Here is a 12,470-nt window from a genome sequence, read left to right on the forward strand (position 1 = left end):
TTTCCCTATTTAATATCCTTGAGATAGCCTTGCTATATCAATAAGTCCAATTTCAAGTCTATACTTCAAAATTGACCGTGTCATGTTTTGTCATTTCTCGAGTAACATCTATGTTTTATCAAGTCTATCAAATAGACTTTATTCACATCTTGTTGCTCAAATTATGACATCACTCCCACTGGCCTTGTTGTAACTTAGCATTCATTCAAAATAACAATTATATTTTCTTGATTTGAATGCATATTGCTCCCACTTAACTTAAATGAATCATACACAAAAGAATTCCTTCTCAAGTGATTCCATTTGAAATGTGTGACTTGTTTCATTAAGTCTATTCATTTAAATTATATGGTGTCATACACCATACTTCAAGTTTTAGTCATACTAAGACCTTTAATGTAGTCATATAAGAATTATCCAAGTCTTTAGTGGAAGCATGGCTCCTACTAAGGATATAGAAACTCAACCATTCCTTCTAGGTGGTTGATATAATTCTTTATCAAAACTACATAGAGCGTTGTAGTTACATGAGATGTTGAATTTGGATTGTCTTGTTGTTAAACCATATGTTGCGACTCATTTTGAAACTATTTCCCTTTTGTTTCATCAACTTGTCCATATGCTTAGTTATTTAGCTTGTTCTCATAAAAGAGAATGATGGACAACTCCCAACATATAACCATTTTATGCTAGGTTGACGAAACCAACATTCAAAGACTATTCTTTAGAATGTCACACAACATAGACGTTTGAAGAGCTTGAGTCCTTTTAACAATTAAAATTACAAACTTTTAATAATAGTCAAGTACTATTATTCTTTAGACAACTATAAACCAATCACATTCAAGTTTATATCCATTTTCACACCTCCCACTATTTCTCATGACTTTAATGAGAAATCATTTCATACATTCAAAATGTATAAAAGTGGAGTATATTGGAAGAAGACATTGTGTAGTAGCTTTAAAACATTTCAAGCTTATTTGTTTCAATCTTCACTAAGTTAATGTCTTGTTATTAAGTGACTAAAGTCTTTAAACATTTTATAGATTTAGATACTTCTTTCTTGGTTTAATCACTAACACAATTGACATTTTAAAACCTTTTAAAGAATGCCCAATTAGTTGTTCAAAACTACTAATTGAATCAAGAGTGATCTTGATCATTGTGTTTCAAGTGGTAACCATATAAGAAACGTTTTTCTTATTACTTATATCATTATAATGTGATCTTCCTTTTCTTCAAGAAAGGATACTCTAGACTTTTGTCAATTCATATAGAACTCATAGGTAGACAAATGGAACCAAATCTAAAGATTCATTGTATCCTTTTATGTCCTACATGTGAGATCTATCCATAATTGATAAATCTAAAGTTTGGTTATCACATTACAATAAGTGATATAACTCTTGTATCTCATCTAGGATACAACAAGACAATTTTCAATTCATAACACTACTTTAAGGAAATAGTATATTAAAAAGGCATTCTTCACATTACATTAATATGATAATTCAAACATTCATAATGTTTAATACAAAAAGTATTAGCTCTATACATTTAGAGACTAATTTAAATACCTTTATACATTTAGGCACTAATAGTGGTATTCCATCATATGAAGCCACATAATAAGTTCTTATCAAAATAAGAAAGTTTAAAGACAATCTTTAATGCCTAACAAACTTCCTAAGTAGTGAGCAAAAAACATAGTGGCCGAACCCTTCTCCACATTTTTCCTTGCTTGTTCCTCTTCTACTTGGCTCCTCCACCTATATACAATTATACAAGTGATTAGCCCTTTATATCAAATATAAATATTTAGAAGATCTAACATTTAGAATTGAAGATAAGAACATAAACCATACCTTGTGGCTTGTCCTTAAGAGTTGCAAGGTATAACCTGCAATTCCTCTTCCAATGCCCCTCATTTCCACAGTGGTGGCAAGTCCCCTTGGGTTCCATTGCCTTTTTTTCTTCACTCCTCCTTTCGGCTTAGGAGTGGGTGACTTCTTCTCTTTCCCTTTGCCTTTGCCTTGCGGTTGGCCTTGGAAGAGGATGGCTTGTTGTAGGCTACTGCAAAAGTCCCTACAACGTTCTCTTTCTTCATAGTCTTCTCGGCAGTTACTAACATATTTAGTAACTCAGAGAGAGTACTATCCATCTTATTCATATTGTAGTTCATTACGAACTGCACAAATGAATCAGAAAGAGAAGCCAATACGAAGTCCTGGGCCAATTCCCCGTCAAGTGGAGTACCAAGGTTCTCCAATTGTTCAATGAATCCTATCATCTTCAGTACATGTTGGTGTACTGGAGCCCCCTTGACCATCTTGGTCTTCACAAGCTCACAGACAGTGCTAAAGCGACGGTTGCGCGTCCCTTCACCATATAACTCCGTAAGATGGAGTATTATGGAAGATGCACTGTCCATGCCCTCGTGCTGTCTCTGTAGCTCCTCATTCATGGAAGCCAACAGATAGCACTTGGCTTGTGTGTCATCCTCAACGTGCTTGTCATACTTAGCACGTTCATCCTCAGTAGCCTCAGGGCCGAGAGGTATGTGAGGTGGAGCCTTGTCTAGTACGTAAACAATCTTCTCCAATGTTAGGAGAATCTTGACATTACGATACCACGATGGGAAATTGTGCCCCTCTAGGCAATGTTTGTCGAGTATTTTCGCGAGTGTGCTTCCAACCATATCTAAATACATAAACAATAAAATAATTAGTTTGATTGTCGATTAAGTCAAACGATTCGGGTCTTTAAACCGAATGACACCACCCACCATTTTTTAGCAAATTCCATATCCCTCAAGATGGAATCCGGGAGTTTTCAAAGAAAGCTCCTAGCGGGTTATGGGAGGCTCACTATTACCAAGCCCACCTCACAATGATACGATGTTGGCTAGCAAAAATAATAATGAGAGGGTACACTTACCCATTCACAACAACCTCTTGTGATTACCTATCTTTTTAGCCTCTAGAGAACAATGCCTCACGATGATACGATGTTGGCATCATTTCTCTTAGTTAAGTTCTTTCCCACCATGCCGGTTTAGATAGGGGTTCAAGCATGACCTCACGATGATACGATGTTGGCCACACTCGTTGCCTACCTTAACCTCATCAAATGTTTTAAATAAACTCCTCCTGAGTATAAGCATGCACTTTGCACTCCCCCATGATAGGGTGAAGGCGGTGTACAAGTCATAAACGGTGGAGCCTACCACAGTGGAAGGTCACGAAAAAGTGTACAAATACAAGAAGAGATGAATGATAAGAATATGGAAAGGAACACTTCGAATTACACTCCAATGAGTAAGGCCTATTTTGATAGGAAAAGAAAAGAAATTATGACTCGACGACAGTTATTTACCTCCGACTATACTCCTACAATGACGGATGATGAAGATAATGATGATTTTAGATATTAAATTTAAATTGTTGTAGTTTTTAAATTTAAGTTGTTGTAGTTTTTAAATATAAGTTGTAGTTTTTAAATTTAAATAATAAATTATGTTTAATCCTATGAACCTTTGATGCTCGATTGAAGACGGTTTTTTATGACAAGGCTAAAACGAGCTCTATAACCCTTTGGCTCTCGGTTGAAGATGATAAAAAATATGACCTTGCATTATTTATTAAAATATTAATTTTTTTGAAGGCAAGAAGGCTAAAATGAGATATACCTAGGTGGGTTCGGTACGGTTACCGTACCAAAACCCTCGTACCAATTACCGTACCAAATTTTCGGTTTGGTAAAATCTATTACCATTACCATACCAAACTTTCGGTATACCGAAGTTCGGTATTGCCAAATGTTCGGTAGGCATGGTATGGCAATGGTAATTGCCACTTTATTTTGAGACAAAATCTGTTTTTGCTTTGTTCAACATTTCATATTTTGTGCCTCTGTAATAAGACAAAGATATATAAACCAAATGTATAGACGGAAGAAAATTCTTATAACAAGTGCCCAAATGGATTTTGGATTTCCACCTTCAAATGGATTTACAGCCGCATGAAATGTTGATGAATTACTTGAAAATTATAAGCCTAAAACAAAGAATGGAAACATAAAGCAGTAATTTAAATTGTAGCCTAAATTCATCTATTATTCATCATTCATAATTCACACACACAATAATTCAAATTATGCATCAAAATGAAAATTAAGTTTACAATCCAAATAGAAGTTACAAACCAAAACAAATAGAAGTTAACAATTCAAATAGAAGTTAAAGTTTCAAACCAAAGGAAAATTGAAACTAAACTTCAAAAGGTAAAATTCATTGATCAATTCTTCAAGTTTAAGATGTCGAAGCTTTTGGAGGAGGCATTGAACTTGTAGAAGATTGAGTTTGTGTCAAGCCTATATTACAAACGAAGAAAACATATTAGTAGCAAGAAAAATTAAAGTTGAAAACCATTTAACAAACAAAGAAAATATATTATAATTTATAAATATGTGTTATATTATAATTATATATTATATAATTTATATAAATTATATATTATATTATATTTTCGGTACGGTATGGTAATACCGTGGTAATGGTATCCATTACCAATACCGTACCACGAACTTTCGGTACGGTACAATACCGTACCACGAACTTTCGGTACGGTACAATACCGTACCATTACCATTGGCACAAAAAATTTGGCACAAAATCAATATGGCACGTTTGGCAATTCGATTGGTATGGCAATCTGGCAAAAAAATCCACCCCTAGATATACCAACCTCGATTGGAAATAACCTTGGGAATTAAAACCCCGCGGCCAAACACGAGAAGACAGCCGAGCCTGAGTTTAACAAAAGAAACCGCAAGGGAACGAAAGAGTGCTAGAAGGCAGAAGAAAATGAGCAGCGAGGCCAAAACCAGTAGCGCAACTGCCCCCGGAGGAGGAGGAGGCGGTGGTGGAAGGGGATTTAGGGCGAGGATGGAGCACTACTTGTACAGCGGTGAGAAGAAGCACGTATTTGCAGGCCTCGTTATTATCAGCGCCGTCTTTGCCGTTCCTTGGTACCTCATGAATCGAGGTTCGTATCTCTTCACTTCTCTTTCGATTTATACGCCGCTGTTTTTGGGTTCTAGTGATTACAACTACGAATTTAGTTTTTCGAATTTTCCTACCTTTTCTTGGCAACCAAACACTGGAAATGTGTAAATTGGGGATCATTTGAAATCAATTTTCCCGGAATCATTTGAAATTTGTAGCAGTTTCGTTGGTTCCTGTTAATCGATTACGCGGGTCGAGTCGCCTTGATATGTATTCAGTTAACAATTAGGTTTGGGTTACGCTATCTGAGCAGTGGAAATTTCTATTAATTTGCATTTATGAATTAATTTTTCCAATTATTCTTAAAAATTTGGGTCTCCAGTAACTTCAGTAGCATTTTGTTCTGCTCGTCTGTTGTGTGAAAAGAAAGGGCTATTTCCCACAGCATTATGCCACTTTGATTTCACCATATTCTTGCAAAATACATGTTAACGATTTCATGGCAGTTTCTTTTGTTGATATCTGAGTGTAAAGCTTTGATTGAATGGTTATAACTCATGATGTACCTTGCAAGAGTGATTTCAGACTCCGCTATCGGATTTTGTTTCCGTTACCTGTTGATATTGTTAACCATGTGTTTTTGTTATCGGCCAAGTCTAATTCCATTTGTGTTCTCCCTCCCTGTAGGGGCAAAGCACCAATCTCATCAAGACTACTTAGAAAAAGCTGATAAGGCAAGGAGTGAAAGACTTTCTTCAGGGACACCCGCCGCTGCTAAATGATTTCACGAGTTTTATGTTGAAGGTGTGTAACTTTACTCTGGTTTTTCATAATGGTTGCAACTTGGAAGGTGCAATAGGTTTTTTTGCCTTCTTCGACCCGTTTTCCAGAAGAGTGGCTTCTCATGGTCCTTGAGGAGTAATGGTTGTTCTGTTTACTTTTGTTTTGATAAATACAAATTTACGGTTATGAGGAATCGTTATGAATAATTAGGTTGTGTTTCTTGTCATGTTGAGGTGCATCCATGATCCTTCCATGTCAGGAATTCCTTTGATTTCTAACTAGCAAGCAACAGGCTCTGTTTGTTCTCATCTGGAGCTTGCATTTTATGTAAACTTTTGGGTTAAATACTTGAGTTTCCAGACTGTTGAACCAAAACATAGAATTCCTGCATCAGTTTTATTAATTTTGTTGAATTGCACTCCGAGGTGTGGGTGTCGAATTTGTTGTTTGGTTGATGTAATTGATGTTTTTAACGTTGCGAAGGGGAATGGAAACTGGTTTTTTTCTCGGGAATTTTGTTCGGACAGAATTTCTCTTTCTAAACCCAATTTATAACTTTCTTTACGTTGAATCTCTGTTTTATCCCACATACAAAATGCATTTAGAAAGGAAAAAAAAACGAAAATGAAACCCAGCCAAACTCACCTCATCCCACTAGAATATAGAAGCAGTACTTCAACATCATAACAATAGAGCAATTAATAGATATCATCAAATTAAGCCAATTGGTTTGGGGCGGTGCTATTCACACACCTCCATTTACCACTCAGTGAGCTTAAATCATTCAACAGGAATGACACAGTTTCGGCAGTCGAGGATTGGAGTAGGATTGTTTTAATGGAGGGGTTGGTATGGGGTAATCCGAGGCATTTTCATTAATTGGTTGTTTTATATTTATTTAAAAAAAAACAAACAATATTATGTACATTAAGATAAAAGGAGTGGATTTAACCTCACAATCGGTAGGTTATGGCTTTATCTTTCTAGACAAATGGGGGTAGAACAGAAATTTCAAGGTAAAAAGTTATATAAGTTGGAGCTTAGAAAAAGAAATGTTGGGTCCGAACAAAATTTCTCTTTTTTCCCCATCTCCATCTCCCGTCCAGATAACAGCTCAAAATTATGCGGTGTCATACTCATCAGATTGCCAAGTTCCAAGGTTTTTTCATCTAAAATAAAGGACGAAAACAAAAGGAAGTTAAAAGGCCACCATTTTATATCTCTGCACGGATTGCTTAAAACATAGCATTTTCCCTTCACTAACATTATCTGGATGCTTGTGACTCCAGAATTTTCAGTTGCCCTGCACTTACGACGCTTTCCTCTTTCGTTTTCCGGTCTCCGGTCTCCGGTCTCCGATCTCCATCCTTGTTAATCAAGACCAGGGAAAACGGTAGTGTACCTGGACTTTCGATTAATAAGAGAAACGTACATAGAGAATAGCAATAAATTGAATTTTCCATTATCCTTGATTGAGGTTTAATTTTACATCTATAGTGGCATCAGTCTTCGATACTTGAAGAACCACACAAATGCAGCAAATATGCAAAAGCCAGTTACTCCTGTAATTATAAGTACCCACTTAAATGCAGCAGGCTCATCAAACATCGGTATTGTGAAGTTCATCCCAAAGATCCCGGCCACAACCCCAAATATCGCAACAACAAAAGTCGCAGTTGTGAGCAGTAGCTCGAATTGAATCAGCTGGTTTCGAACGTTATCCTGACAGAAAACCTTTCTTTTGTTAAATTTATGTTCCCCCAATACAAACAAAATTTGAGGAAACTAGGGCAGAAATTAAACATCCAACATCTTTGTTATCTTCGGCCAAGGAGCAGCAGAGTTAAATGACTAAGAACAGATAGAGAGTTGCTCAACAATTTCAAGTATACAACCCTCCTACATTCTGAGGAAACGTTTCAGTAAATAATTGCCTCAAACGGAAATATTTGTAATACTCAATGTGTGTGTCTCCGTGTTTTTTTTCCTCTCTTCCTAGGTTCAGGTTACGTTGAACAATGTTTTAGGCAATATTGAGAGACGTTTATCCACATGAAAAAATTAAATAAATAAACAAGGTACGCACCAGTTGAATGTTAATGAAATCTTCAGTGTCGTCAATGTACTCTTTCAACTGAGACATGGCAGAGAAATGATATAAGCTTGTGACCTTGTCAAGTCAATATGACAAGGGAATGATTAGATTTAGTCATTGATATATATAGTAGTATCAAGTTCAATTAAACAAGTCCTATACTTACCGATGTCAGCTTATTCAGGGTGCTATCGATGACGACGAAGTATGCTTCCAGCAACATCTCAAGCTCTTCTATACTCTCTGTAGCATTATCTGAACTCCTCATGCTTTCATGTCTACTCCTTGCAATGCTGAGGCTTTTCTCAAGCTTTCGGCCATCGGGAGGTGAAGATACAGGAGAAACAGGAGCAGAAAGAGATGCACCATCAGTAGATATGTACCCCATCATAGATTGATCGCCATAAAATGCCGACTCCATGCGACTTTTCTTCTCAGTCAGGTACATCTCAGCCATATCTCCATCATCATCCATGAGCTGCTCTATTTCATCACGAACCTAAACAGAGGCAACTCAAACATCGGAATGCAGTTTTGGTGACATTTGGTGGCTTAAGCATGATGAAGCTAATAAGTGAGATAAAGATAAAGATAAAGATGCAATACCTTCTGAACTCTCCGAGTCAAGGCAACAAGTCTGCTTTTCAAACGACGAGCACGTTCCAAGTTCAGTGTACTGATCTTGGACGTGAGCTCGTCCAGTAATGGATATGCTTCAATTTCTAATTCGGCTGCCTATACAATACACCATTAATAAATGAGTCGCTAACTCGGAGAATGTTTGGCCACCAAGGAGTCAAGGACACGATCCAAGTTCATACTTCAAACTACAGATGGTGTCTTCCAAAATTGTGTAGAGCATTAATGATCAGTGAGCATACTGGAAATATAACAAATCCATGTAAACAGAGGACAGTAAGTCCGCTGAACACTAAAGCTAGAAACTGAGAAACAAAAACAAGTAGTTTTGTTTTGACAAAAACAGCTCTCCAAGCAGAAAAATAGCAATAATTGGCATTTCTTGAACTCTGAAAGATTAAAAACGATGCAAAAAATTGAAAAAATAAAACATCAACGTACAAATGAATGCAATATCTCTTTTGGCGAAATGGAAATTGCTGTAATCAACAACATTAAACAAAGGAACTTTGTAATTAATAGCATCCATCAACGTTTGGTATATTACTCCCTGTGGGATTTCCCCAAGTTTGCAACTCTAAATTCTAAAGAGTGCTGAAATATATCTAAAAGGAGATGCTAAACGTTGAACTACAAGTAAAATACAGGGGGACAAATGAATAACTCATTTCTTGTTTCCCAACTAAGTCTGCACTGTCTCATGCCCACTTACCAATACTAGAGAAGGGTGGTGCTGATTTAATTTGAAAAGGCTCACTCGACCTCCCGTAACTTACTAATTATTTATAAAAACGTGAGCAGTAATTGCATAACTACAAGTAACAGGTACATCAGGCATGATAATTATTTGGTCCTATAATCCCATCGTGGACTTGCAAAAAGATACAAGTTGTGTTATTAATTCAGATACCACAGCAGATATTTTTCTACTTAATTCCAATATGATCACATAAGTATACATGGATTGTAGAAGGATAACCAAACAAAACAACTGTGAATAAATGGAACACTATTTTGATGACCATAATCATACAAAGAGTCAACAGCAAAAGATTATTCAAGTCATCATTGGTTTTCACTGTCTAAAGCCTCGTGTTTTCATTTTGAAACAACGCACCACAGATAGCGCTATGTTGAGTGCCTGATGAATAAAATGTAAGGCACACAAGGTCCTCAAAGTAACAAGCACCAAGTGCTTAGCTCCAATCATCACGAAAAAAAATTTAAGCACATAACCGGCTGTGGCAATTCGGCAAGTATCATTATCAGTCACCAATAAGGCACCAACCTCAAAACTATATCCATCGTTATGTAATGGACTGTCTTTACAAGTTCACTGACTTTCGGTATCCTCAGCAACTTCATCTCTTCAACTAGTGAACGAGTACAACCATAATATTGTTTGGCATCCAGTAGAGACAAAGAAAAGCAGAAAAAACAATAACAAAAAACAAAAACTTTATCTTAAATAATAACAATCTTTGGTATTACAATAATACCTGGACAAAAGGGTACACAGAACCCTTGACCTATCACTGTAAAATAAAAGGCTAGCAGAAGTATGATTCAACATAACCTAGTATCCCACTAAAACAGAGAACATTTTTGCATTCGACGGACAGCACCATATTTCAATGACCAAACATGATATATAACGTAAAAGACTGACGATATATACTTGAGCAACGTAAAAGACTGACCCTATATACTTGAGCTAAACAAAATGTGACAGATATGGTTATTTTGGCATGCACTCAACTGTTCTGTAATTTCATAGTTATCCGTTAAAACACCTATAATGCAGAATCCGATCAATTTTTAGAAGGAAAATTTATCCAAATACTTTTAGAAATATGCACTCAAGGAAATAGTCATCATCCACATCTAGTAATAAGGAGAGATAGTGAACCTAAATTCTTGTGCTCTTTTAAATACCTGAGAATCAAGAAATGTACAGGCAGCCTCAAGAGCAACTTCTAAAGCCCTAAACTCAAAGGGCAAATAATCAGGAGATGTGCTCCCAAACACACTATCAAAATTTCTATTTCCCCTCTGCCGATTTAAGTCAGAACCATCAGACTGCCAAACATCACCTACTCCATTTGTTGTTAATCTTCTCTGAAGCTCCACCACATACTGTAATACATAGCTATCAAGGGAATTCAAAAGTAGAACCTCATCGGCCGTAATAATACATCGAATCTGCTCTAGATTAACCACAATAGCTTTCTCTCTTCCAAGGATGGTTGAAGGATAAACAAATAGAGGATCAAGCAGCCGTAGGTCACGGGCAGGAAGATCACAACGACGCATCATAGTGAACTTATCAACCTCAATGATCTGAGAATTGCCAGACGTATCAACGCGAATCCAGGACCGAAGACCCTGGCCCCGCTTCTTCAGCCCCAGAACATCCACACTTTGAAAAGGTTGCCTTCCAAGTGCAGATGGTCGATAAGATGCTTCGCGAAGGTTTACAGCTGAAGCAGGTTTTGGGACTTTTGGTGGAAGCAGCCTCTCTTTGAGGTCCTCCATTACCTATGAGCTCTCAGTGCTGCAACATTAAAAACGAAAAAAACTTTAATTGCAATATTACACTTGTCTATATACATACAAGTACCGGGACCAATGATTGCCAGGTTTTCTTGATTGAACAAAGGGAAACAAATTCCTCACGCCCATTTCGGTCCCAGAAATACACAGAGGTGTGAGGAAACCATTTCCGCCATAAACGAAAGCACTTTCATTCTATAGTTCGTGTCTGCTAGATATGATAATTATCTGCTGAAAGATTATGAAAAATACAGAAACCCAATTAATAAAACATCATCAAAATTCCAAGAGAATAAATTATGGAATATAAGCATATGATTCAACAAAACCAAAACCATACATGGAAATCCAATACCAAAACTTGAAGAACTCCAATCCCAATCCCAATCCCATCCTAGTTCCACCAAAACAAAAACGAAAGCATCAGCAATCCAAAAGTTACAAGCTTGGTTCAAAGTCCACAATCCCAGTTTCCACAATATAAAAACACATAAACGGCATACCCAGATAAAATCTTGGTTACTGCTAACAGCTGGTGGTTTTTGATGATCGTCAGCAGCTCAGCTCACAACTGAACAATTCTTGTGGACAAAATTGAAGAATCGATTGACCTGGATAAGAATCCCAGCCCTAGATTCAGGAATCGAGAGGATTTCGGCATGCCCAACCAAGCTGCTAATTGAAATTCGCGGCGGGCGTATCAGGTGGGTTGTCTACTGGTTCGTTGGAGGAGGAACCAAAAGAATCACGGGAAGGGTAATGTCCTGGAAACAAATTCCTGTACTTTCAAAAGGTTTAATAATAAGGAAAACTCAATGAAAAAACAAAGCTTCAAAATTTTGAGTTTTTACGATAAGGATAAAATAAAAGGTAAAATAAATAGTATCAGGATTGACTTTTTAGTGTAAAAATATTGGTTTTCGTTAAAATAAACAGTATTAGAAACTTTTTGTTAAAGTTTCCTTAATAATAATTAATTTAGGTTGGTTTTAATGTAGTTCAAATTCATCTTTGGAAAAAATCAAACATAAGATGACACACCCCGTCCCGAAGGAGGGCATGCTGGCTCCGGTTGATTCCTTATTTCACTTGTTATATTGATACATCCATATTCTGTTTTTGACATTATGGCATGACATACTTTCTGGTTTTGATAAAGATTGATGATTTGAGATATTTGAAGGTATATGCTATTATGTTATTTTCTGGGAAAATATACAAGTTTTACAACGAGGGGTTAGAAATGTTTTAAATGAAATGTTTTTGAAAAACTTTGTTTTTGCGCCCCTCCAGGTTCTAGATAGCAGAGCTTTGGTGGCCACGAGGAATCCAACGGTGTTCTGACAGAATTCACAAAAGTAGGACTCACCCTCGGGTGTTTCATCTTAGTAA

The 12,470-nt window shown here is 36.6% G+C and overlaps 1 protein-coding gene and 2 long non-coding RNA genes across 15 annotated transcripts; 1 reads left to right on the plus strand and 2 right to left on the minus strand.

Annotated features, from left to right (window-relative positions):
• The first annotated feature begins 4,741 nt into the window (after positions 1-4,741).
• On the plus strand, positions 4,742-6,166 carry LOC103443990 (uncharacterized). The gene is made up of 2 exons (XR_003776263.2): positions 4,742-5,048; positions 5,696-6,166. It is a non-coding gene; the product is annotated as an uncharacterized lncRNA (long non-coding RNA).
• A 567-nt stretch (positions 6,167-6,733) lies between these two features.
• On the minus strand, positions 6,734-7,196 carry LOC139187943 (uncharacterized). The gene is made up of 2 exons (XR_011570984.1): positions 7,056-7,196; positions 6,734-6,960 (listed from the first exon to the last, which is right to left on the minus strand). It is a non-coding gene; the product is annotated as an uncharacterized lncRNA (long non-coding RNA).
• Positions 7,197-7,231: 35 nt separating this feature from the next.
• On the minus strand, positions 7,232-11,866 carry LOC103443989 (magnesium transporter MRS2-1-like). Of its 13 annotated transcripts, none has more exons than XM_029108435.2 (8): positions 11,582-11,850; positions 11,419-11,472; positions 11,202-11,306; positions 10,461-11,079; positions 8,493-8,621; positions 8,053-8,385; positions 7,878-7,961; positions 7,232-7,513 (listed from the first exon to the last, which is right to left on the minus strand). In XM_029108435.2, exons 4-8 carry the CDS (start codon positions 11,058-11,060, stop codon positions 7,283-7,285), a joined length of 1,377 nt encoding a protein of 458 aa, XP_028964268.1. In that variant the 5' UTR covers positions 11,061-11,079; positions 11,202-11,306; positions 11,419-11,472; positions 11,582-11,850; the 3' UTR covers positions 7,232-7,282. The 13 variants fall into 13 exon arrangements, with proteins under 13 accessions (XP_028964268.1, XP_070660696.1, XP_008381118.1 ...); XM_070804595.1 differs by having other exon boundaries at positions 7,878-7,925; positions 11,202-11,309; XM_008382896.4 differs by having other exon boundaries at positions 11,202-11,309.
• Positions 11,867-12,470: the final 604 nt, after the last annotated feature.

Source organism: Malus domestica, chromosome 09, assembly GCF_042453785.1.
Source record: "Malus domestica chromosome 09, GDT2T_hap1".
In the NCBI taxonomy this organism is placed as follows: domain Eukaryota; kingdom Viridiplantae; phylum Streptophyta; class Magnoliopsida; order Rosales; family Rosaceae; genus Malus; species Malus domestica.

Coding starts and splice junctions, on each gene's coding strand:
- LOC103443989 (XM_008382897.4), bottom strand. CDS start 11,060: ATGGAGGACCTCAAAGAGAGGCTGCTTCCACCAAAAGTCCCAAAACCT. Junction 8,622..10,460: donor GTACATTTCTTGATTCTCAG/GTATTTAAAAGA, acceptor TGTATTGTATAG/GCAGCCGAATTAGAAATTGA. Junction 7,962..8,052: donor CCCTGAATAAGCTGACATCG/GTAAGTATAGGA, acceptor TGACTTGACAAG/GTCACAAGCTTATATCATTT.